Source organism: Balaenoptera musculus, chromosome 21 (assembly GCF_009873245.2).
Source record: "Balaenoptera musculus isolate JJ_BM4_2016_0621 chromosome 21, mBalMus1.pri.v3, whole genome shotgun sequence".
Classification (NCBI taxonomy): domain Eukaryota; kingdom Metazoa; phylum Chordata; class Mammalia; order Artiodactyla; family Balaenopteridae; genus Balaenoptera; species Balaenoptera musculus.
The window spans coordinates 28,299,257-28,321,743 of NC_045805.1; the positions used below are offsets into that span (position 1 = coordinate 28,299,257).

Sequence of the window (22,487 nt, forward strand, 5' to 3'; positions counted from 1 at the left end):
GCATCGCTCCTGAAAGCACTTATTGTAAATGAGATAATTTAATCAATTACGTTTCCTAATGTACTAAACCGAATGTTTCATTTTCTGCTTCTGCGCATCTTAAATTATCTTCAGGTGTTTTAGGAGATTTAATCATAGTTAATAGAAACTTCATTACCATCAAATGTGCTTTCAATAAATGTTGTGTAACAATGTCAGGAAGTGCAGTAAAATATAGTAGGTTCTGAACGGCAAACACGTACGCCCAGAGTCAGGCTGAAAGATGGATGGACATGTGCAGACAGACTCCTGGAGGCTTGGGGATGAGGCTTTCTGAGGGGCTGTGAGCCCCCAAGGAGCGACTGCTTCAGTAAGTTCTCCTTAGGGATGAAAAGGATTCAGCTTCCCCCTAGAAAATAACTCAGAACATATTCTTTCTCCATCTCCTTTCCACGTAGTTGTTTTGTGACTAGTAGAAACGCACGCTACGCACGAATCCCATTAATCGTTCTAGAGTCAGTTGCCTCCAGGACTTCGCCAGTTGAATGTCTCCCAATAACCTGAATCTCAGCTTTTTCAAAATTGAATGTGTCCTTTTCTGTCCCTGTTTTTAACCCAAGCCTCTTCCCATCTTCTCTAGTTCAGTGAATACTATGCCTTTAACTCATCTGGGTCCCACACTTGGACAGCCTCCTAGACCCCTGTCTTTTTCCTCTCCCTTCTCCAGCTCAGTACCCAATGAATCACTACCATCTAACCATTCTGCCACCTACATAGATCAAGTTCACTGACTCTCTCCATTTTCCCTCTTGCGTATCCATCCCTCCATTCATTCAGCAGCTATTCATCAAGTGCTTCCCATGGGCTAGGACATGTTCTAGGTGGTGGAGAATTAACACTTGACCCAGACAGATACAGTTTCTGCTCCCACAAAGCTTACAGTGAGGGGAGATGGAAAAAACAAACCAGAAAATAAGAGTGCTCAGTGCTGTGGAGGTGGTGACGTGTTGTGAAGAGAAATAAAGCAGGATGAGGGGCTCAGGCGGGGATGGAGGGAGTGTTGCTTTTTTGTATAAGGTGTTCAGAGAAGGTCTCTGTAATAAAATCACATTTAAGAAGAGACCTGAAAAAAAAACAAGGACAAACATTCTAGGTATCTGAGAGGAAAACATTCCAGGCCAAGGGAACAGCAGGATGCCAAGGCTGTGTGGTGGGAGCTTGTTGTGTCCGAGGAACAATTAGGGCAGGTATCTGGAGCAGAGCGGCAAAGGGAAGAGTCGTAATAGCTCAGGTCAAAGAAGTGGGGCACAGGGAAGAACTGCCAAGTGTATCGTAGGCCATTGTAACGACTTTGACCTTTCATGTGAGCGAGGTGGAAAGCCATTGAGGGTGTTTATTCATAGTGATATGACCTAATATTTTCAAGGATAAACTCTACCTGCTGTGTTGAGTGTAAACATACAGGGAACCAGAGCAGAAGCAAGAAAATCTGTCACAATGATCTATTGTAACAATAATCTATTAAAATAATCTAGGCTGTTACAATACCCAGGCTATTATAATAACCTAGATTCAAGATGACTGTGGCTTGGGCCAGACAGAATGCATTGGAAATTGTAGAAACGGGCCATAATCCATTATGGATATCTTTTGAAGGCAGAGTCAAAAGGATTTGCTGATGGATTGGATATAGAGTTTGAGAGAAGGAAAAGCATTAGGGATGATTCCAGAATTTGGGCTATGCAACTAGAAGGATGGACTTCACATTACCGACCTGGGGAAAACTTGGTTTAGCACATCTGGAGGGACACTCAAGAGTTCAGTGTTATAAATGCTAGATTTGAGATACTTCTTAAACATCTAAATGGAGAGGTTAAACAGGCAGCTGAATATATGAGTCTGGAGGTCAGAGGAGAGTCCTGGCTGGTGACATAAATCTGGGGTTTGTCACTGTCCAGATGATATTTAAAGCCATTAGGTTGAGTGAGATCACCGGATAATGAGTGTGAATAGAGAAGGTATCTGAGGACTCAGCGCTGGAGGACATCAACATTTAGATGTAGAGAAGGTCAGAAGTCACTGCAGAGGAGACAGAAAAGTAACAGCCAGTTGTAGTAAGAGAAAAACCAAGTGAAAAGAAAAGGGTGTCCCAGACAAAAATGTTTTAAAGTTCAGGCCATCTTTCTTCCTAACCAGGATTTCTACCATTGCTTCCTATATCCAATCTTGGCTGACATCAATTTATCTGATCTTTTGAAAACATCAGTTCTGGTCACATGACCTCTGTGTTTAAACCTTTTCATTAGCTGACCATTATTTTTAAGATAAAGTCCAAAGTACTTAATGTTTGTGATCCGGTCTCAGATGGCTTTTCTTAAGCGTATCAGCTTCCCTCAAGCAGCTGAATCATTAGGTATTTTCCTTCCTACCCTCTCACAGTTTCTCATATTTTTCAGCCAAACAAAGCTTCTTAGTTGTCTGAATGCCCTGGGCCCATTTTGGCATAAAGTTCCTTATACATTCTGTTACTTCTGCCAGAAAACTTTCTCTCCCCCTAATCTTAACCTGTTGAATTTATCCTTCCTCCAGGTTTTGGCTTGGGTCTCACTTCTGCAAAGCATTCACCATCTTCCCCCCAGCCCCCCAGGTCTGAGTTAGTTACTCCTGTAATTGGCTCAGTATCAAGCAGTTTCCCTATTTCTACACCATATGTTCATTGCCTTTATCCCAGGCTGGATTCCCTCTCTGCTAGACATAACTCCTGCCATCTGGTAGATGGTATAGGATCTTGTTCACCCTTATGCTTGTGGCGTTTACCACTGTGCCTAGTATGTATTAGATGTTCAATTCATACTTGTTATTATGGTCATACATCTTCCTGCTAACTCTGCACGGAGCCTTTTATTGTTAAGGTGAAAATAAAGACTTTGTTTCTTTATATTTATTTTAACTCATTCATGTAGTAGATATTTATTGCACAATTATTCTATATAAATAGTCCTGGCCCAGTGAAGTGTGAAGGAAACAGTAAGAAAGGCTTCTTCCCCACAACTTCAATACAAGGTAGAAGATAATAAAGGATTTGAGAAGAGGGGAAGTAAGGAGATAGTTTTTTTAATAATCCTCTATTCTGTGCCAGGTGCTAGGTTAAAGTCCAAGCTGGATGCTTCCCAGAATCATTTCTATCAAAGAATGACCCAAATGTGTCCTTACAGTCTGAAAATTAGGTATTTCTTGTCTCCTTACTAACACTCCATTCTACATCTTTTCCCCAAGTACACTGCTTTCATCCATAGTGGAATAATGTGGATTCTGGGAATACACATTCTTTATGATCTTCATTGGGTTAGGGAACTCCTCAGAAGATGCGCAGTCTACACTGGCAATTTGGACCATTCTCTTTCAGGCTGTGTAGACCTGAATGGTACCTTGAACCCATAGAACGATCGGCAACTTTGAACCATAATATCTTTAAGTTCTCAGTAGGCTTCTAGATTCTTCTAAATTAACATGAGGCAACTGGCATCAATGCTAATCTTCTAGCCATGATGTAAAGCACATTTTTTTTCTATCTTACCCAGCATTTTTCTTCATCTCCTGCTGATTATTTTCCATTACATAAACATAGCACTTCCCACAAATTGCATGACTTGCTTTGTCCTTCAGAATCATTCCAACTCTGAATCAATTCAACCCATGGATATGTGCAACATTTATAATTTTCTTACTACTTTCAATCTTTTTATTACCTAATTTTTATTCCATTGTAAGTGTATACCTTTTCTTATTACCATTTTCAAGAATATCATTGACCTTACTGGACATGATGGGATTTCGTTCATTAAATACTTCGGAACTAAGCACAGACACAGTGAATAAGTGATGGACCAATATTTTCATCAGCATCTGAGTAACCCAGGGTACTTGCTAAAAATGTGAATTCACAGGCCCTATCTTTCCATGTGTTAGTATATTCAAAGTTAGAGTTTATATCTTTAATTTCCAGAATAGAAAATGAAAGTGAAGTCGTTTTCTCAAGGACTGGAGTTAAAATCCTGCTTTTTGACTCTATTTCTCATTTTACCTTGGTCTTCGTATCTGTTGGGAAAAAAACACAGTTCTTTTTGCGGTCTGAAGGTAGACTTACCAGATAAAATACAGAACCCTTAGTTATATTTGAATTTCAGATCAACAGTGAATACATTTTAGCATAAGCATGTCCCAAATATGGCATGAGAAATACTTCTACTAAAGTTATTCATTCTTGATCTAAAATTCAAATTTAACTATGTCATATTTGTATTTGCTTGATCTGGCAACTTTACTCAGAAGGAAGAATAAAACGTGTGAATGTGCATTATCAAGAAATATTTTTGGGGCTTCCCTGGTGGCACAGTGGTTAAGAATCCGCCTGCCAGTGCAGGGGACACGGGTTCAAGCCCTGGTCGGGGAAGGTCCCACATGCCGCAGAGCAACTAAGCTCGTGCGCCACAACTACTGAGCCTGCACTTTAGAGCCCGCGAGACACAACTACTGAAGCCTGTGTGCCACAACTACTGAAGCCCGCGCGCCTAGAGCCTGTGCTCCTCAACAAGAGAAGCCACTGCAATGAGAAGCCCGCGCGCCGCAACGAAGAGTAGCCCCCGCTCGCCGCAGCTAGAGAAAGCCCGCGTGCGGCAACGAAGACCCAACACAGCCAAAAATAAATAATTAAAAGGAATATTTTTTATAGAATAGATTATCTTTACTGTCAATCTTGGAAGAATGGTTTGAATTAAAACAAATATTAGAGGAGAGAGCCTTTCAGTAAAAGCAAAAAGTCTGAACAAAAAGAAAGAAGTCTACTGAAGTACAAGTTCTACTTGAAAAAAATGGATATGGGCAGACCTCATTTTATTGTGTTTTGCTTTCTTGAGCTTTGCAGATACTGCTTTTTTTTTTTTTTTTTACAAATTGAAGGTTTGTGGCCACCTTGTGTTGTCAGATGATGGCTACCATGTTTTAGCAATAAAGTATTTTCTAGTTAAGGTATATCCATTGTTTTGTTTAGACATAATACTATTGCACGCTTAACAGTATAGTGTAAACATAACTTATAACTGGAAAACCAAACAATTTGTGTGACTCACTTTATTACGATATTTGCTTTATTGTAGTGGTCTGGAACTGAACCCATAATATCTTTGAGTTATGCCTGTAGTCAGATTTAGCCAAAGAGTAGGGTCCCTATGGATGAGAAATGGGTGAAAGCAGTTGAAAAATAGGATGGGGCAGAGCAGAAAGTGTCTTGAGCTGTAAGGAAAGTCCCTGTTGGAGTGAACTCAGCACCTACTAGAGTTATTGAAAGGTATTGGAGTAGCAGTGCCAGAACCGTGTTTGGAGAGAGTAATCCATGTGTAAAGTGGTTCAGAGTGAACAAAGACTGGGGCCTGGGTACCAGGTAAGATGAGACTGTGTAGTGTGGGTGCCTCCTGTTGAAACAGAGATGTGAGAGGCACTGGGGATCTGATCAGTAAGGCATGTCAGTGGTCTGGGGGGGAGGGGTCGATGGAAAGAAGAGGAAAGATGACTCTCAGTCTCAAGCCTGGTCTCTGGTGATGTCATTACTAGAAAAAGGGAATTCAAGAAAAGAGAGTATTTGAAGAGATAAGAATGGTGAATTCATCAATCAGGTGACAAATTTGAGAGGTTAGCGCAACACACAGTTGCGTGACGGTTTTATCCATCGAGCAGGAGGAAATGTTGGATGAGGTCTTCACATAGGCGATGAGGCAGGAGATCTTGGTTTGAGACTGTTTGTCATCGGAGGAATAGTTAGCGCTGTCTGTGTGTGAGTGATGATCCGATTAGATGAGCAAAAGGGGCCAAGAACTGAGCTTTAAAGATCTTTTATAGAACTTTGAGAAGGAAGGGTAGTTCCTAAACAATAAGAAAAGAGAAGTTAAGAGAATCAAATTTAAGGGACTTTTTTTTTCCCCTAGAGGGAGGGTTGGCTATTCTTGTGTTTCTACTGCAGAGCAGTGGAAAAGAATAAGACAAAGAACATTACTATTAATGGAGTGGTTGAGACCAGTCTTCAAGAGGGAACAGTGGTTTGCACAAGAGCCAGACTTTACAAGGGTAAGAGAACAACCAAATAAGACAGAAATAGTGAACGAGTTACATCATTATACAGCCTGGCAATGGGCTTAGGCACATGTAAAAAGAAGTGAAGCAGGTCTGTAGGTTCTGATAGAGGAAAGATCTACAAGATACTGTACATGGTGGGGAAAAAGAGCAACATACAGGAAAGGAAATATAGAAATATAAGGATAATAGAATTTTTAGAGTAAAAATGGTAAAAAAAAAAAAAAAGGAAATTTACTTTTTTTTTTTCCTGAAAGATCTCAAAGATACTATCAAGAGTGGTTACTTTTATTTTTTTCAATTTTATTTATTTTTTTATTGGAGTATAGTTCATTTACAATGTTGTGTTAATTTCAGGTGCACAGCAAAGTGATTCAGTTATATATACATATATATCAGGATTTTTTCATATTCTTTTCCCTTATAGGTTATTACAAAATACTGAGTAGAGTTCCCTGTGCTATACAGTAGGTCCTTGTTGGTTATCTGTTTTATATGTAGTAGTGTGTATATGTTAATCCCAAACTGCTAATTTATCCCTCCCCCCCTTCCCCCTTTGGTAACCATAAGTTTGTTTTCTATGTCTGTGGCTTTATTTCTCTTTGGTACATAAGTTCATTTGTATCCTTTTTTTTTTTAGATTCCACATATAAGCGATATCATATGGTATTATATGTCTTTCTCTGTCTGGCTTAGTTGGAGGATAAATTTTCTCTTGGTGTAGTGTAACTTTTTATAGTTCCTAAGACATTTTCTCATGCATGTATTCTAGTTATTCTTTTGTTTCAGCAGGACAGAGGTTAACTGGTTAGGGAAATTATGGAACATGGATCACGAAAGGTTTAATGTTAAAAACAAATGCTTTAAGTTCTTTTCGACAAAGAGCTAAGGATTTCGTGGATGTGAAAAGACACTGCATCTTTGCGAGGTTTATCAGAGAGTCGGGAGAAGGATTTGGGGGGGAGGTGATTAGGGAGACCAGGCTGTGTTTGCAGGCAGAAGGCAAGGCTCAGGTGTGGAGGCAGAGTTGAAAGATGCAAGGCCAAAAGGGAATAATGAATGAAGCCAGGGCCCCGCGGACGCAGGAGAGGGTGGATCGGAGCTGGCCTGACAAGAGGAGAAGCAGCTGTTCAGGGAACAGGGAAAAGGAAAGGAAAAACGCAGGAAGGAGCACAGGAATTCTGAGCTGTGGAGGAGGGAACTCACATAGGAGGGCCTCTGTTTTTTCAACTAGAAAAGGGGCCGGTGAGAAGCAGGGGTGTTGAAGAAAGGAAACAAAGTTCAGAGTAACTGTTTTGATGAAAAGTGTCATTTGGTCATAGGACATGAATACAATAATTACTCGGCTGCAGGGAAGGCCCCGGGGAGTTTGCAAAGCATCGGATTTTTGATGGTACCCACCAGTCTAGTTGGTGAGTTCCTCCAGTGGGGCAAGTTGACCTCAGTGCAGGGAGCCGCCCTCTAATGGTTAAGCTATTTGGGAGTGAAGACAGATGGGAGTCCAGATGCTGCCTGTGCCATTTTCTCATGACAAAGCCTTGAGCAAGTCTCTATCTTATCTGCACCTAAGTCATCATTGTGAAAGAGGAAATATAATACCTACCTCAAATAGATTTGGTTGTGAGGATGAGAATGTGATCACACCTGTAGCTCTCAGAGAAGCAAGCACAAGCTTAGTGCTCCTTTACTGGGTTACCTTTGCCAGCAAGAGGTATTGTTGCCGAAATTCGGCCTCTGTACACTGGTGCCGGATGAAATCTCAGAGACAGAGTTTGGGATGAAATAGAAAGAGCGAGCTTTTTTGCTTTGCCAGGCAAAGCAGACCACAACGGGCTAATGCCCTCAAGCCTGTGTGTCCCGCCCTGGAGGGGGCAGTGAGGAGTTTTATAGTAATGGTTCATGGAGCAGGGAGGGATTAGCTCGTGGACGTTCTTCTGATTGGCTGGTGGTGAGGTAATCGGGGGTCGGCATCATCGACCTTCTGGTTCCAACCGGTCTAGGGTCTGTGTTCTTGTGGGCAGCAGTCTTCATCTGGTGGGGGTCTACTTCCTAGAAAAGCAATTTAGGAATGTGTGTCAGGCCTTTATCTGTATCTTTCAGGGAACTGGGAGTTCTGCTATGTGGCAGAATTATCGTCTAAATTGTTACCAGTCCCCCAGCCCAACAGCTATTCTTTATTTCTACATCTTAACATTTCCCAATCATTAACTTTTTTTTTTTTTTTAATTTTATTTATTTATTTATTTTTGGCTGTGTTGGGTCTTCGTTTCTGTGCGAGGGCTTTCTCCAGTTGTGGCAAGCGGGGGCCACTCTTCATCGCGGTGCGCGGGCCTCTCACTATCGCGGCCTCTCTTGTTGCGGAGCACAGGCTCCAGATGCGCAGGCTCAGTAATTGTGGCTCACGGGCCTAGTTGCTCCGCGGCATGTGGGATCTTCCCAGACCAGGGTTCGAACCCGTGTCCCCTGCATTAGCAGGCAGATTCTCAACCACTGCGCCACCAGGGAAGCCCTAATCATTAACTTTTGAGTCCAACTTTTACTTCAGAAGACAAGGACACAGGGGCTGGTACAAGGTTTCAGTATCAGGCAGTGTGACCAGGACAGAGGTTAACAGCTGGATAGAGAATGAGCCAGAGAATCGATTCTGGAGCCAACTGCCTTGGATTGAATCCCAGCTCTGCTACTTAACCAATCGTGAGGCTTTGGGCAAGGCAAGTGATTTTCTGGCCTCAGTTTACGCATTTAAATGGGCACATTTTTACAAGGTTGTTGGAAGGATTAAAATGAGTTAATAAGTGTAAAGTAGTAGAACAGTGCCTTGCACGTAGTAAGTGCTATTTAAGAATGTGCTGCTGTTGTTATTAATGACAACAATAAGGAGGTTTTGGAGGATGGCAAGTTGGAAAAGCGAGATGCTGATTGGTGACGGGATTTTGAGAGTCCAAGCAATGCAGATATAATCGGAATTGCTTACCATGGTTGACCATAGCTGACCATTTAAAAGCTATTTTCTGATGTGTTAAGGAAAAAAATGTTGCTTCTCAATGACAGCAAGTATAAACAACTCGAACAATAACTTCTGTTATGTTTCCGCGTGCAATTAAATATTTGAACACATGACTCTGTACCTACATAGCACTGCCTGTGCTGGGATAAGGAGGGACTGGTCCAGAGATGACTGTTTCCTGGGAGCCCAGCACAGCAGCTGGATCTTTAGCCTCCTATTTATTTTGCCTCTCTCAGCCCTCTCTTTGTGAGTATTTATTGTGTGAATTCCTTAGTAATTCACTGCCTCACATATATACCAATTCAAGTTGCTGAGTTTTTTTTTTCCCCCTGAAACGGGAGCAGTGGTCATTTTATGATATCTAATGAGATAAAACAGAATAGCATATTTTTTTTAACTTTTTATTTTACATTGGAGTAGAGTTGATTAACAATGTTGTGATAGTTTCAGGTGTACAGCAAAGTGATTCAGTTACACATACACATGGATCTATTCTTTTTCAAATTCTTTTCCCATTTAGGTTGTTACAGAACATTGAGCAGAGTTCCCTGTGCTATACAGTAGGTCCTTGTTGGTTATCCATTTTAAATATAGCAGTGTGTACATGTCAATCCCAAACTCCCTAACTATATGTTTTGAAAGGTATTTTGTTGTCCTCCTTTGTTCATTTGATGTACCTATCTAATCCTGTAAAATGGATTCTAATCTGATATGTAGTTAACCTCATACCATGGGAATTGAGCTGAATTTCCATGAATAAGTGGCATTAATATGTTTTGCCAGTGAGAGTCCTGTGGAGAGTGGAAGGCAAACTAAGTAAACAGCCCTTCGCTTTATTCCTTTGGGGACGTAAGTTACTATGAATGACTAGGTGTGATTATAATTCATGAAGACAGGAACTTGCTAATACCCAGTCCTTGAACTCTGAAGTTCGAAGGGGCTTTGAAAGGTCACTTAGCCTTTCTCGCCAACTTTGCCCAAAAATGAAATAACCGCAGACTACTGTCAAGTCACGCGGGTTTTGAGAGCCTCTGAAAGGAGATTTCATAAGCTCCCTCAGAAATACAGTGTGGCTTTTTTTTAACAACCCTCCTTGTAGAAAAGGTCATTCTGATATCTAAGCAGAGTCCCAACTGCTATAACAAAAGGCCATGTGTCCTCCTTTTCAGCCCTTGTTAGAGATGGTGGAGAGCTGGTTACTAGCTTCTTTGTAAATGAAGGTTCATTGGGCACCTACTGTGGCCTCTTCTTAGAGCAACGCTTTATGCGTGAAAGAGCCCCCCACAGGCCACTTTCTAGTTCTCCTTTCTCCAGGCCAAATGAACCCGTAAACATCCCCTTTCCAGGGTCCTAGTTTCCAACTATTCATCTTTGTAGCCTTTCTCTGTAGATGCTTCACAATCCTTCCGGCAATGAAAAGATTCCTCTGTAGTTTCGGACTAATTTGGAATATAAGAGATTTCCCAGTCCTTGTTTCTTTCTTTCTGTTTTCTTTAGCCTATAGATTACACACAAGTTTTTCTACCACATGTTGGCTCCTTCTGAGCTTGGCCTAAAACTTTCGCAACTCTCGGAGAGAGGAAAATAGGGATGAAGACACAGGAAAGACATCAATCACACGTTGATATGTAAACAGAAATTCAGAGAAAAGTACCCTATGCCCACAAAAGGCAGAATAGCCTGATCAGTCATGGGGTATCAAGGCTTTTGTTCAAAATCACTTGGAGGAAACAAACCAGCACCACATGAGTGTGAGAGCGAGCAGACAGGTATAAACATGTATGTGTGTGGATGTAAAGGAAGAAGAGAGTCTCTGGGGCAGGGGTTCTACAATCAACCTCAGACCGGGATTTCTTTCCTACTTCTCTTCCCGCAGTCTGAGACCAGGCAAGCGATCAACACACAGTCACACAATGATTCAACGCAAATTTCTGTGGGAAATGATTGATAGAGATAGAACTGCTTGTGAAGAACTTAAAGCAGTTATACAGAATGCACTCAGATCATTAACCATCAGAAGATCCAAAAAGAGTTCTAGGAACCGTAAGTGATAGAAGAGTTTAGAAGACCATGGGTTGGCAGGGTTGGCTGGATTGGCCAGAACAGAGTCACTTTCTTGGAGGACGAGGCCCTGCGCTGGCACCTGGCAGATGGGTAGATAGAGATGGGTAGGGCCTAGATGCCTAGTGGTATGGGGGGGGGGGTATAGGGCAATGACCCGTCATTATAATCTGAAAGGTGAACGGGGCTTTTCGCTAGCAGAGGTCCACCTAGCCGGTAAGTTAATGACCGTTGAATCTGGGGTGTAGGCAGTGTGGACCGCAGGAGCGCAGGGCTGGACGTAGAGAAAGCTTTCCAGTCCTGGGAAGAGCCTGCACCCTGTGAGCATGTGACCGGAGCAGCTCCCCTGGGAAGGAGCGGCAATGGCTTCTGATGTTCTGACGAGAGCTGAGTGTGTACTCTTGTGCACACGTACGCACACGCATTCACTCTTGGGGTGATTCTGCAGTGGCACCCCTCCCAGTGCCCGTGTGCTCACAGACACCTACACCCAGCCTTCCCCTTCTCCCATGAAACTGTGCTGAAAAACGTGGAACTAGACCTCAGGTTCTCCTGGGGCCTGTCCTGAACACACATGAAAAGGGAATCAATTACGTTTGTGAGCACACAGGAACTCTTACAGGGAAACCCACTCTACTGTCCTGGAGAAATAGATTAGAAAATGGTGGGGCAGAGGGGGAAAAGAAAAGAAGAAAGAGTAAGGTGATAGATAGAGAAGAGAAAAAAAAAGAGGAAAAAGAAGCAGGGTGACCCAACTTTAGAAGAATGTGAGCTATAAGGATGACTGATTACATCTATTGAGACGCACACACGTGGCTTTGAGGACTTGTGTCTACCTCTGTAGCTGCACCTGGATACCAGGATCCCATCACCACCTTGTCTTTTACCAGTTTTAAACAAGAAACAACCGAGAATATGGACCACATGTTAATTCACCCCGTATCCTCATTTCCGCTACATGGTTGAGCCTCCACAAGTGTGTGTTGAATGAATGAAATTATTAGATCCTGAACCTTCGAATTCCCCGGACAGATTGTTCTTGTGAAATAAATCCCACTTTGCTTATCTTTCTGTAGGAGTCCATGGACTTCTGCTTTTAGATCAGACTGTCCCACCAAGTGCCAGGGTGAGCCTCATAAGGAAGCAGTGCTCTCTGAACAAACCTCTCTCCCTTCTTTCCCTACCCTATCCCCTAAGTCCCCGTATTCATTTTTTAAAATTCTGTAATTCAGTATTTCATTCTCTTAAGTCAAATACATTCTGCACCTATTCCTGGGAGAGGAAACACAATGAGCTATATCCAACATCCATACCTCCGTCTGAAGGCATAAGTAGGGTCCTTTCCTAAAACAGGACTTGTATCTGGAGGGCAGAGAATTCTGGTTACCTAGGTAGCAAGAGGGTGGACACATAAAGAACAAGATAGGAATCCAGGGGAACAAAGACAGCTTGTTCCTGCTACTTAGTTTTGTTTCAGGATTTCGTGTCCAGTGATGTCCATTTTCAGCAGAAGTACTTTCACCCTGGTCATCTTCTGGCTCCTGGTCCTATTTTAGTACCTGGGAAGCTAAGGATGCCTTTGTGTCTACTTCGCCAACTCAGCAAGAGAGCAACTGCATTCAGGACACTGTCAGGCTCTTGCTCTGTGTGCTCAGTTGCCGAGCAGGTGTCTTCTCCCCAGATACACCTTTTAAGATGGTGGTGTCATCAGTCAGCAGCGCCCAAGGACCTGGAGGGGAGGGGAGGGGTGGGGGAAAGCTAATTGGTTCCAATCCAAAGTTCTCTCACTGCTCCTGGTACCCTGTCTTGCTGCACCTGTTGTGTTCTGTGTCCTCTCTCTGCTCTAACGATTCCCTCCAAGGAACTTAATTGAGTAGAGGGAGGGTGAGACTGTAAGTGGGGTGATAGCTGCCGTCCTTTCTCCCCACATGACATAGGTAGACATTTGGGGTTGGTATCAATCATCATCCCCATGGTTCTGGGTGTCTAGGGAAGACCACCACCAATACCCCATCCCTCTCCCTCTCCCATTTGGTCCATCGTGAAGTTGAACTAAAGCCTAAATCACACCCTGTTTCTCCATACCTCCCAGGCTGTTGTGGTTATGAAAAGTGTCTGATAATCCTCTGACCTTTCAGTTACTGTTCTTTGGGATGACTGTTCTTCTCCTTGCAAATTATTTTTATGTGTTGACCGCCCTATTACTGAACCGGTTCTGCTTGATTTCCTTGTTCCCTCTTTAATTTGGTGGCACCTTATTTTATAGTCCACTAACTTTGTTGAAAATAAATGGACTTGTATAGTTAGTATTACTCAGTTGGTAACGTAAGTACCATATTAGGGTGCAGTGAATGCAGAGTAAGTGCCGTGCAATTACAAGGTAAATATATGATGGGTTTATTTTATCTGCTAACCCCAAAAGGGGTGACATAGTAATTACTTTTGGACCTATTAAGTATACCTACTGCATAATCTGTAGGGAAATCAATTATGTAGTTAGTACTTGCCACCTTCCATTTTTACACACGTTTTTAAGATGATGTGGTCTTGGGTAAATGTCATGCTGAGTTGCAATAGCCATTATGAATCTCTTCCGGAATGAACCACACCCAGCGTACATCTAGCAAAAGGGTTGGGAAGCAGCTACAGCTTACCTTGGGGTATGGGGAGACACCCACAATCTAAATTCAAACTAACGCTTTTATTTTTGCTTTGCCCATGCATTCAATAGGATGGAGTAGGAGAGGTATGGGAGAAACAGCATGTGCCCTTTTAGAGACCAGTCCTCTTCCACAAAAAAAGTATTAGAGTCGAGCATTTAATTGGTGCCAGAAAACATTTACCGTGGACATAAGAGCGCCTGGGACCAAACCCTTTTCATATCTCACAACAGAAAGTCGCTCATATTGATTGTAAATACCCTGATGTCTGTCACTATTCTGATGAACTGAGTGATGTGCCAAAGCTCAAGTTCACACTTGTGAGCTCTGGTCTCCTCTCTCGACTCATAGACCATGCGTTACCCTCTCACCCTAGACCGCTCTCTGTGAATGCATGCGCCCCAGGTCATAGACAAGCAGAGCAATTCACCTGTATCTTGTCATTGTACGTGGGTCTCGTGTCTTCCAACAAAAATAAAATATAAAAAATACTTGGCAGGGCAATAGGACTTCCTAAAACAAGCAAATTAAGGAGTTGCCTGTTTTTCCTTGAAAAATATTATATTCTTTGCAAAATTGATTCTGTTCCAGATTCCGTTATGCGGTGAGCTACCTTAATGCAGTTACATTATTTGACTAGCATCCCTTTGATTTATACAAGGTCTTCTAGAAACATGATTATTGTGTGAAAGAGAGTCCAACTCACAGCTAGCTACATTTGTCATTTCGTCTGATCAGTACCTCCCAAAATTCCGATAGCATTTCATTCTGTGTCCCGGGGTGGGTCTTTGGCCCTGTGCCCATGTTGGCCATTTAGGATTTCTCTCGTGTCTTTCAGGCATTGAGAATGCCAGCGACATCGCTTTGTACTCAGGCTTGGGCGCTGCGGTCGTGGCCGTCACGGTCCTGGTCGTCGGCATCACGCTTTACAGACGGAGCCAGAGTGACTACGGCGTGGACGTCATCGACTCTTCTGCATTGACAGGTGGCTTCCAGACCTTCAACTTCAAAACAGTCCGTCAAGGTCAGCGGCATAGGGCCCCCCAACACTGCGTCCCCAGGACCATAGACTACATTCACGCAAGACCCTGGCGCTCTTTGGTCCTGTGTGAGGGTAGCTCTTGGCACTGGGAGCCGCTACCAAATTGTCTTCACTCCTTAGGACACCAGGTTCGATGGAGGAGTCTGCCTGAGTCCTTGGCTGCTGTGAGGATCAATGGGTCTCGATTTACTCCTACCGACATTTTATATGAGGCATCTCATTGAAGTCTTTGATATGTAGTGAGCCTAACAAGTTATTTCATCTCAGATCACCCAACTTTCTATTTTAACCAGCCTGCTTTGGGGATGTATATTTAGTTAACTAAAGTACTGATTATTCAAGGCTAAGGGCCAACGACTATACCAGGCATATTTATTACACCACTTATTAGGTGGAGTTATTTTTGTGGCTTCTATTTTAAATAAGTAAAAGGATTTTCAAGGATCTCTGAAGGGCCAGTTAGCCAGGGAAAAAATGAAATTCCCAGCCTAAATGACTCTGCTGTTGCCAAGTTAAGGCAGTCTTTTGTTGTGGGGAAAGAAAATGTATCATGTCAAACTACAGCAATATTCATTTTTAAAACACAGAGTCATTTAATTCTCTTATCCGAACCACTGTATTCCTGATTGGGAGATGGGGGTGAGACGGATGGCTTTTATTTTACAAAATGAAATTGTCTCGCTTCCGTAGATGAAGTTTTCTACCTTGACCCTCGTGGTCAATATTGTCACTTTTATCTCTGTTTACTGCTTGTCAGTAGCACCTGCAGCACACGACAAGAAGTCTCAGTGCTTGGCAGTGATGGACTAGGGACAGGATAGCGAAGCAGGAGCCCAAGCAGACTAGAGATTGGGAGATGGCTGGGAGAGACAGGATGCGTGACTGCTTACCACTCACTTCTGGCCCCTCAGCTTCAGGTCCGGGTCTGAGTCTGGTTGACCTCAGATGAGAACACATCCCCTCAATGTGGGTATAGAGCTTAGTATATATGATTTAATTAGAAATACATCCAATGAAGAACTGATTTTTTTTTAATTTTATTTTTATTTTTGGCTGCGTTGGGTCTTTGTTGCCGCGCGCGCGGGATTTCTCTAGTTGCGGCGAGCGGGAGATACTCTTCGTTGCGGTGCGCAGGCTTCTCATTGCAGTGGCTTCTCTTATTGCGGAGCACGGGCTCTAGGTGCGTGGGCTTCAGTAGTTGTGGCACGTGGGCTCAGTAGTTGTGGCTCACGGGCTTAGTTGCTCCGTGGCATGTGGGATCTTCCCGGACCAGGGCTCGAACCCACGTCCCCTGCATTGGCAGGCAGATTCTTAACCACTGTGCCACCGGGGAAGCCCAAGAACTGATCTTTTTAGTGTGTAAAAAACTAGAACTATTTCCATCAAATCATAAGATAGCAATGTCTTTGACCCTAACACTTGAAAAATAGAGACTATACAATAGTGTGAGAGGCAGCTTTGTGCACAACTTCAGAGACTTTGAAATCAGATAGATAGACTTGAATCCAGAATTGCTGTAGGACCTAGTGAATCAATTATTCTCTCTCAGCCTCAATTCTTACAGCTATAAAGTGGAGATACTAACATCTATCTCAGGGGGTTCTTGTAAGGATGAAACCACCTGGAATAACATGGGTCATAAACCCTTGGCTTATGGAAGGGCCTCAGTAAATGCAGTGAGTATCGTTCTAGAAGCCAGTTGTTTCCTCTTACCTTGGTACAGGACACCGCTGAGTTCCATAGCGCACCAGGCACCATGTGAGAGGAGTGGTTCCCTGACCTGAACATTTGGGGAAGGCTGACTTGGATAAGCTGAAACACACCTCGTTACCGTGACGCTTCTCAGGATGTACTTGCACTGTGAATTGCTAGGAGAGGATGTAGCCTTTCCAAACTTACTTTACCATTTTCTTTGACCAAGAATTCACAAAACTAGTGACACAAGCAGAAACCCTTTATTAAAATTCTACTCTCCCCCATATTCATGGTGAGGTTACACCGTACACTGATGGTCTGTTGTCTTAGTGACATCCCTTCTTGAACAAATATGGCTGGAGCCCCAGCAAGGTGAACGGTGAGGCTTAAATCGAATGTCATACGTAGAGTAGATCAGGGACCTCAAAGGACATCTAAAGAAGAATTTGGGGGTCACTGGGGGATTGTCCCCGATCAAACTTGAATCAAGTTGGCTGCCAACTTTCTTCAACCGTGGACTCTGTCATATGTATATATTATGATAATCAAGCATTTCAGACTTGAGTTTAACTCTAGGAAATGTTTTTTGCTTCTTGGCTTTACATAAGATAGGAGAGTCTTTTAAGAGTAGCCAGAAATTAAACTCCAGAAGGTAAGACAAAACAGCCATGAGACTCAGAGATATGCTTTTTCAGGTATCGGGTATCTGGCTCCAAACTCTTTTCAGATGTGAGATGGTTCTTCAGTCCCGCTTCTTGCCTGGGAAAACCATAACCCAGGGTAAGGCTGGTACCTATAGAGTTCAATGCAGTTCTGTTACAAAGCTCAGCTCCTTATTATGCCTGTGTCTTAGCACAAGAGGCTCAAACATGAAAAAAAATGCCTCATCAAGGTGCCTTTAGATCTATAAGGTCATTTCATCTCATTTTGAACCTCTTCTGCTATGATTTTGGATTCTTAGAGCATCAGAACAAAGAGGTGGGAAAAGTCAGGGTTATAGATTTCCTGCTGGCATTGTTATAAATTATGAAAATGGAAAAACAATAGAGGCTAATATGCTATGGCCTGCAATTGCAACATTTTCAAAAATATCATACTTGAAACAGTTTTGTCAAGCCCCAAAGGAAAATGGTTTAATATGGTTTGGGTTTCAATTTGCGATGTCACATTGACGGACTGATATGGGTGGGAAGTTTGGAACTGAGGGTTATTTTGTTATTTACTAATAAATGAGATTACTTCATCACAAGAAAATGTCACAGCATTTCTTTTTTTATACTTGGCCAAAAAAAAAAAAAATATATATATATATATATATATATTGGTAAGTCCCAACAGCTGAGAAAGTCCAATTTCTCATGTTTTTGTAAGGATTATTTTTCTCCATTTGTTTTGAGTCAGTCAGAAAGGAAGCCATTCTAAGATGCTCCCCGTGTGGAATCTGAGTCTCCCTATCCCTGTGTGGTACCCTCTTTGCCTCTCAGAGTGACATACATGCTATTAGAGCCAACTGGCTACTCAACCATGGAGCAATTCGTGAAGTCCCCTGTCACTTTTGCTCTGAGGACACATCATGTCCTCCCCCAGCCCCAGAAACTGCCCAGAATCCCACGTGAGACGTGCCGGCACCCACGCCACCTCGGTTATAAACAGCACCCCCTCGTCACCACGCTGTGTCATCTCTTGCCATTTAAAATGAACAGATGTTACTTTTGCTCCAAACTGGCTTGCAAAACAGCTTTCTCTCCTTTTTATTTTTTGGAAGCTTCTCTTTGCCAGTTAAAATAATCCCATAAACCATCATACCTGAGTGAGTTGCCTGGTGGAGTGCCAGAAATACTTGTTTTGAAAAGATGATAGCATGTAAAGAACTCTGGAAAGTGATGCATTTGGTCAGTGGCATTCAGGGAACTGACTGTGAAAGCCAGAGCTCCTGATTCCAAGGCTCTGGGCACTCATGATCGGCCTATTAGAGGTGCTTTAGATGCCCAGGGTGGGTCTGAAGGGCTAGCCTTGACCGGAGCAGCTGGCGAGCCTTTGTTGCGCAGTTGTTAGGAGAAGCAGATGTAAAGGCCTGACTGTGATGCTTTCCGGTTTCTGAGTGACAGATCAATCTTCTTTGACCAGGTAACTCCCTGCTCTTGAATTCCTCCATGCAACCAGACCTAACAGTAAGCCGAACATACAGTGGGCCCATCTGTCTACAGGACCCCCTGGACAAGGAACTCATGACGGAGTCCTCACTCTTTAACCCTTTGTCGGACATCAAAGTCAAAGTGCAGAGCTCATTCATGGTTTCCCTGGGAGTGTCTGAGAGAGCTGAGTACCACGGCAAGAATCATTCCGGGACTTTTCCCCATGGAAACAACCGCAGCTTCACTACAGTGCATCCCAGAAATAAAACACCCTACATCCAAAATCTGTCATCACTTCCTACAAGGACAGAACTGAGGACCACTGGTGTCTTTGGCCATTTAGGAGGACGCTTAGTCATGCCAAATACAGGTGGGTGGTAAGTGTGCGTTTGTGTATTTTCTCACGTTTGTTTGAACGTGTTATATTTACACAATGATGTCCCGTAAGATTCATTTATAAGATGTTGACTGTTCCCACGTCAGAGTGACAAACACCGTGGCTCCATAAGTTGGCTTGATTTACGTGGCAAACCAGAACCAGCACTGAGATTAGATTTTGCCATCTTCATCTCAGCATGGACTGTACACTCCATCAGATGCTCTGTTAGGGTTGACAGCCATATTGGCTCAAAAGCTTTGGGTGGTCCCCAGAGTTTAAGCCCCCTTGAAATATATTTCCTAGAACATGATCAGGAAGCACTGAAAACATTCTTTGACGTGACTGAAAAATACCATTTTTATAGCGAAGCATGGTTTATGCACTAGTCGATAATTTACTGCAATGACACTCAAACGTCCTCAGTAACTGACCTAATAAACACCATCGGTGTCTGTCAACCTTACTGTAATGTTGCTTTATGATGCGCAGTGATGAGGGTTCCTTATGGGGTTGCTCTTTTGAATTCAAACTTCAGATCCATGGCCATATAGTTCTCAAGAGTGTTTTCTTCCTTTGGGTTGGAAGATTTTCTTGATGTTTTGACAAGGTGTACAGCCCAGATCACTTTGAAAATGACACCCTACCTATAGATTAGTCTTCAGAGTTGCCATCTAAGACCTAACTGGATGGAGGAAGAGAACCATCTCTCCTCCGATTTCTGAGCAACGAGATTTAGGGAGTGCTCTGAATCATCACTGTTGGCTGAGAGGAAAGGGAATGTATCAGATCTGCAAGTGTTGTTAAAGAACTGGCTAGCGTTGAGTCAGGACCAGCAGGGCCTTGGCAGATTTCTCTGTAGGGCAGAACTAACCCACCTACAATATCAAACATTTTCTCTAATACAATGAATTCTGTAGTAGAACTAGTCTGATGCTACTATTCCACTAACTGACCATCTAAGTAGCTTAGTGACTTGCGCCTGCAATTTGTTTCAAGCTGATGATTGTTTGGTTTTCCTATATCAGTCGCTTCCTTAAAAACTTCATTTCAGGCAAATAGCCCTCCAGTACAGCCCCAATGATGATTTTGTTTTCTGAACTTCCAATTCTCTAAATCTTCTTCGGTTAGTGTTCTCGGATGTGGTAAGAAAATTTGTTTAAGTATGTCTGAGTGTCAATGTGTGATGCCTTCCGCCTGGTGAGATTTGGCAGATAGGAGATTGATGGGACATGAGCAGACGGCCATATTAACAGGTACTGTTCTTGTAAGAATCTGTAAATTGGAAGTGTGGGATCTGGAAAAGATACAAACCCTGCCCTTTCAAAAAGAAGAGTGTATATATATATATATATATATATATATATATATATATATATATATACACATCAGAACTATATGAAGTTGCATGTTGAGTTTGAATACTTTGATTTCCACTTTCTTACCTAGTGCTTGGCACTTAGGTGCCTCTCAGTAGTTACTGGTTGAATAGATTGGCCCACTCTTCTCTCTTCCCATCCTTGTGTGTCTGTGTGTGTACATTTACACACACGTGGAGTAAGTGCCAAGATCCACCCATTTATTGGCTGTTTAACGTTCATCAAAGAAAGTGAGATGAAATCACGATGAAACAGATTTTTTTCTTGTTTCCCTTCTGACTTGAGAGGCACTTGGGTTGAAAACTCAAAGTTCTGATAGCGTCTTCTATGATTCCCAAACGGTTCCTCTGTGAAGGCGCATTTTCAGAGCTCTGAACAAGAAGCCCTAGACAAGACTGAAGCTGTTCACTGGGAATGAGTTTGAGGAAAAATTAGTGTGGGGAATTGAAACATATGCTCTGTTATTTGCAGAACATAAATGTAAAATATGCCCTGGGGAACTAAAGTATAAAGAAGCAAGGCACAGAAATTAAATTGTTGTAATGTCATCATCCATCCCAAATTATTGTGGGGTGCCTGGCAGTGGTCCCCACACTCTCAGAATCATTTATTATGCAAAACATGAACTAAAAAACTCAGGTGGTTCTGTTGTCCTATCAAATAAAAGGCTGCCAGGGTAGCAGGTGGAGTTTGGGGGAGAGTATATTTTTCTTTAATCAGAGAGAACTCGTGAATGACATGTTGAAAACAGATACGTCTTTAGGGGACCACAGGCATAAAGATTCACAGAGCCGTTCGTTCTTCATAAGGGGTAACTTGCCACAAGCAGTACCACCTCCCATGACCTTTGCCTCTGTGTTAGTTAGACTATCTGCAGTTGCCACATACAATTTACATGTTTGGGTGGGGGGAGGGAAGTATGTTTAAAGGATAATCGTGCAAAATTGTTTAAAGTTCCAATGATCCCGTACATTCAGGTTGAATTTAGGAGTATTATGAATAATGTTTCACTGTAAACACAAGAATTAAGCCGACTTCAAAGGAATGTGATAGGATCTGCTCTACAAACAGCCCTTTCTCAAAAGTCCACACGCATATTTATTCTGACTCAATCTGGGAGTTGATTGTCAGGCCCTAATGGCCTGCAGAAGACAGCATGTCTCAAAGCCTGGCTTTTTTTTTTCCCCTCAAAATATTGAATCCTGTTCATATAGTCATGATTTATTTTTTGAGCGCCTACTCTCTGCCAGGCATTGTGCTACATGTTACTGAGGTAATAAGCCATAGTGCTTTTTTTTTTTTTAAACCCCGTATTATTTCATTTATTTGAGAGTTTAGAAAAGACAAACTAATCAACATGTCAGAAGGCAAATAAATCATCATTTGGGCTGGCTATCAAACTGACTTCTAAAGGGCATGAGGGAACTTCCTGAGGCAGTGGAAATGTTCTGTATCTTGATCACGATGGTGGTTACATGAGAGTATATATTTGCCCCAAAACTCATCAATTCGTATACCTAACATGGGTCCATTTTTAAGCATGTGAATTATACCTCAATCAAGGGGAAAAAAGGAAGAGAAAAATGGGAAACGGGAGCACAACAAAACTCTTATTTTGGGTTAATTGCCTCAGATGGCATTATTTCTTGATGATAACCTCCTATGCGTTTCTGTGTCTAAAGAATAGGGTCCAAATGTCTCTGCTGTCATCATAGTCTAAAAGAGAGGCAACAGAGAGAAACTGCGGTGCCAAACTAAGAATACACAATGTCTGGTGTGTGTATTCAAGTTGACATCCACACACACTGAATACCCTGTATTACAACTTCTGCTCCCCAGCAGGGAAGGACGTAATGGAGACCCCTTCATTCGGCACCTACATGTAAGGAAGAAGGGGCAATTAAGGGAGGAGCCAGATCGGAGGCCACTAAGTATGGCAATTACAGTTCTCCTACTGTTGACATGAGGGTCCAGAATATAAATGAACACCCTCGCTGAAAAGCTGTAAGCAAGATTTAAATGGGCCT

At 42.6% G+C, this 22,487-nt stretch overlaps 1 protein-coding gene across 1 annotated transcript in view; it reads left to right on the forward strand.

The window, feature by feature from the left end:
- Nucleotides 1-22,487, forward strand: part of UNC5D (unc-5 netrin receptor D) — a 288,529-nt gene that overhangs the window by 195,310 nt on the left and 70,732 nt on the right. The window contains exons 9-10 of the mRNA XM_036838629.1: nt 14,672-14,857; nt 18,698-19,075. Of these exons, the coding sequence (XP_036694524.1) occupies nt 14,672-14,857; nt 18,698-19,075 (564 nt within the window). The remainder of the gene's footprint in view (nt 1-14,671; nt 14,858-18,697; nt 19,076-22,487) is intronic.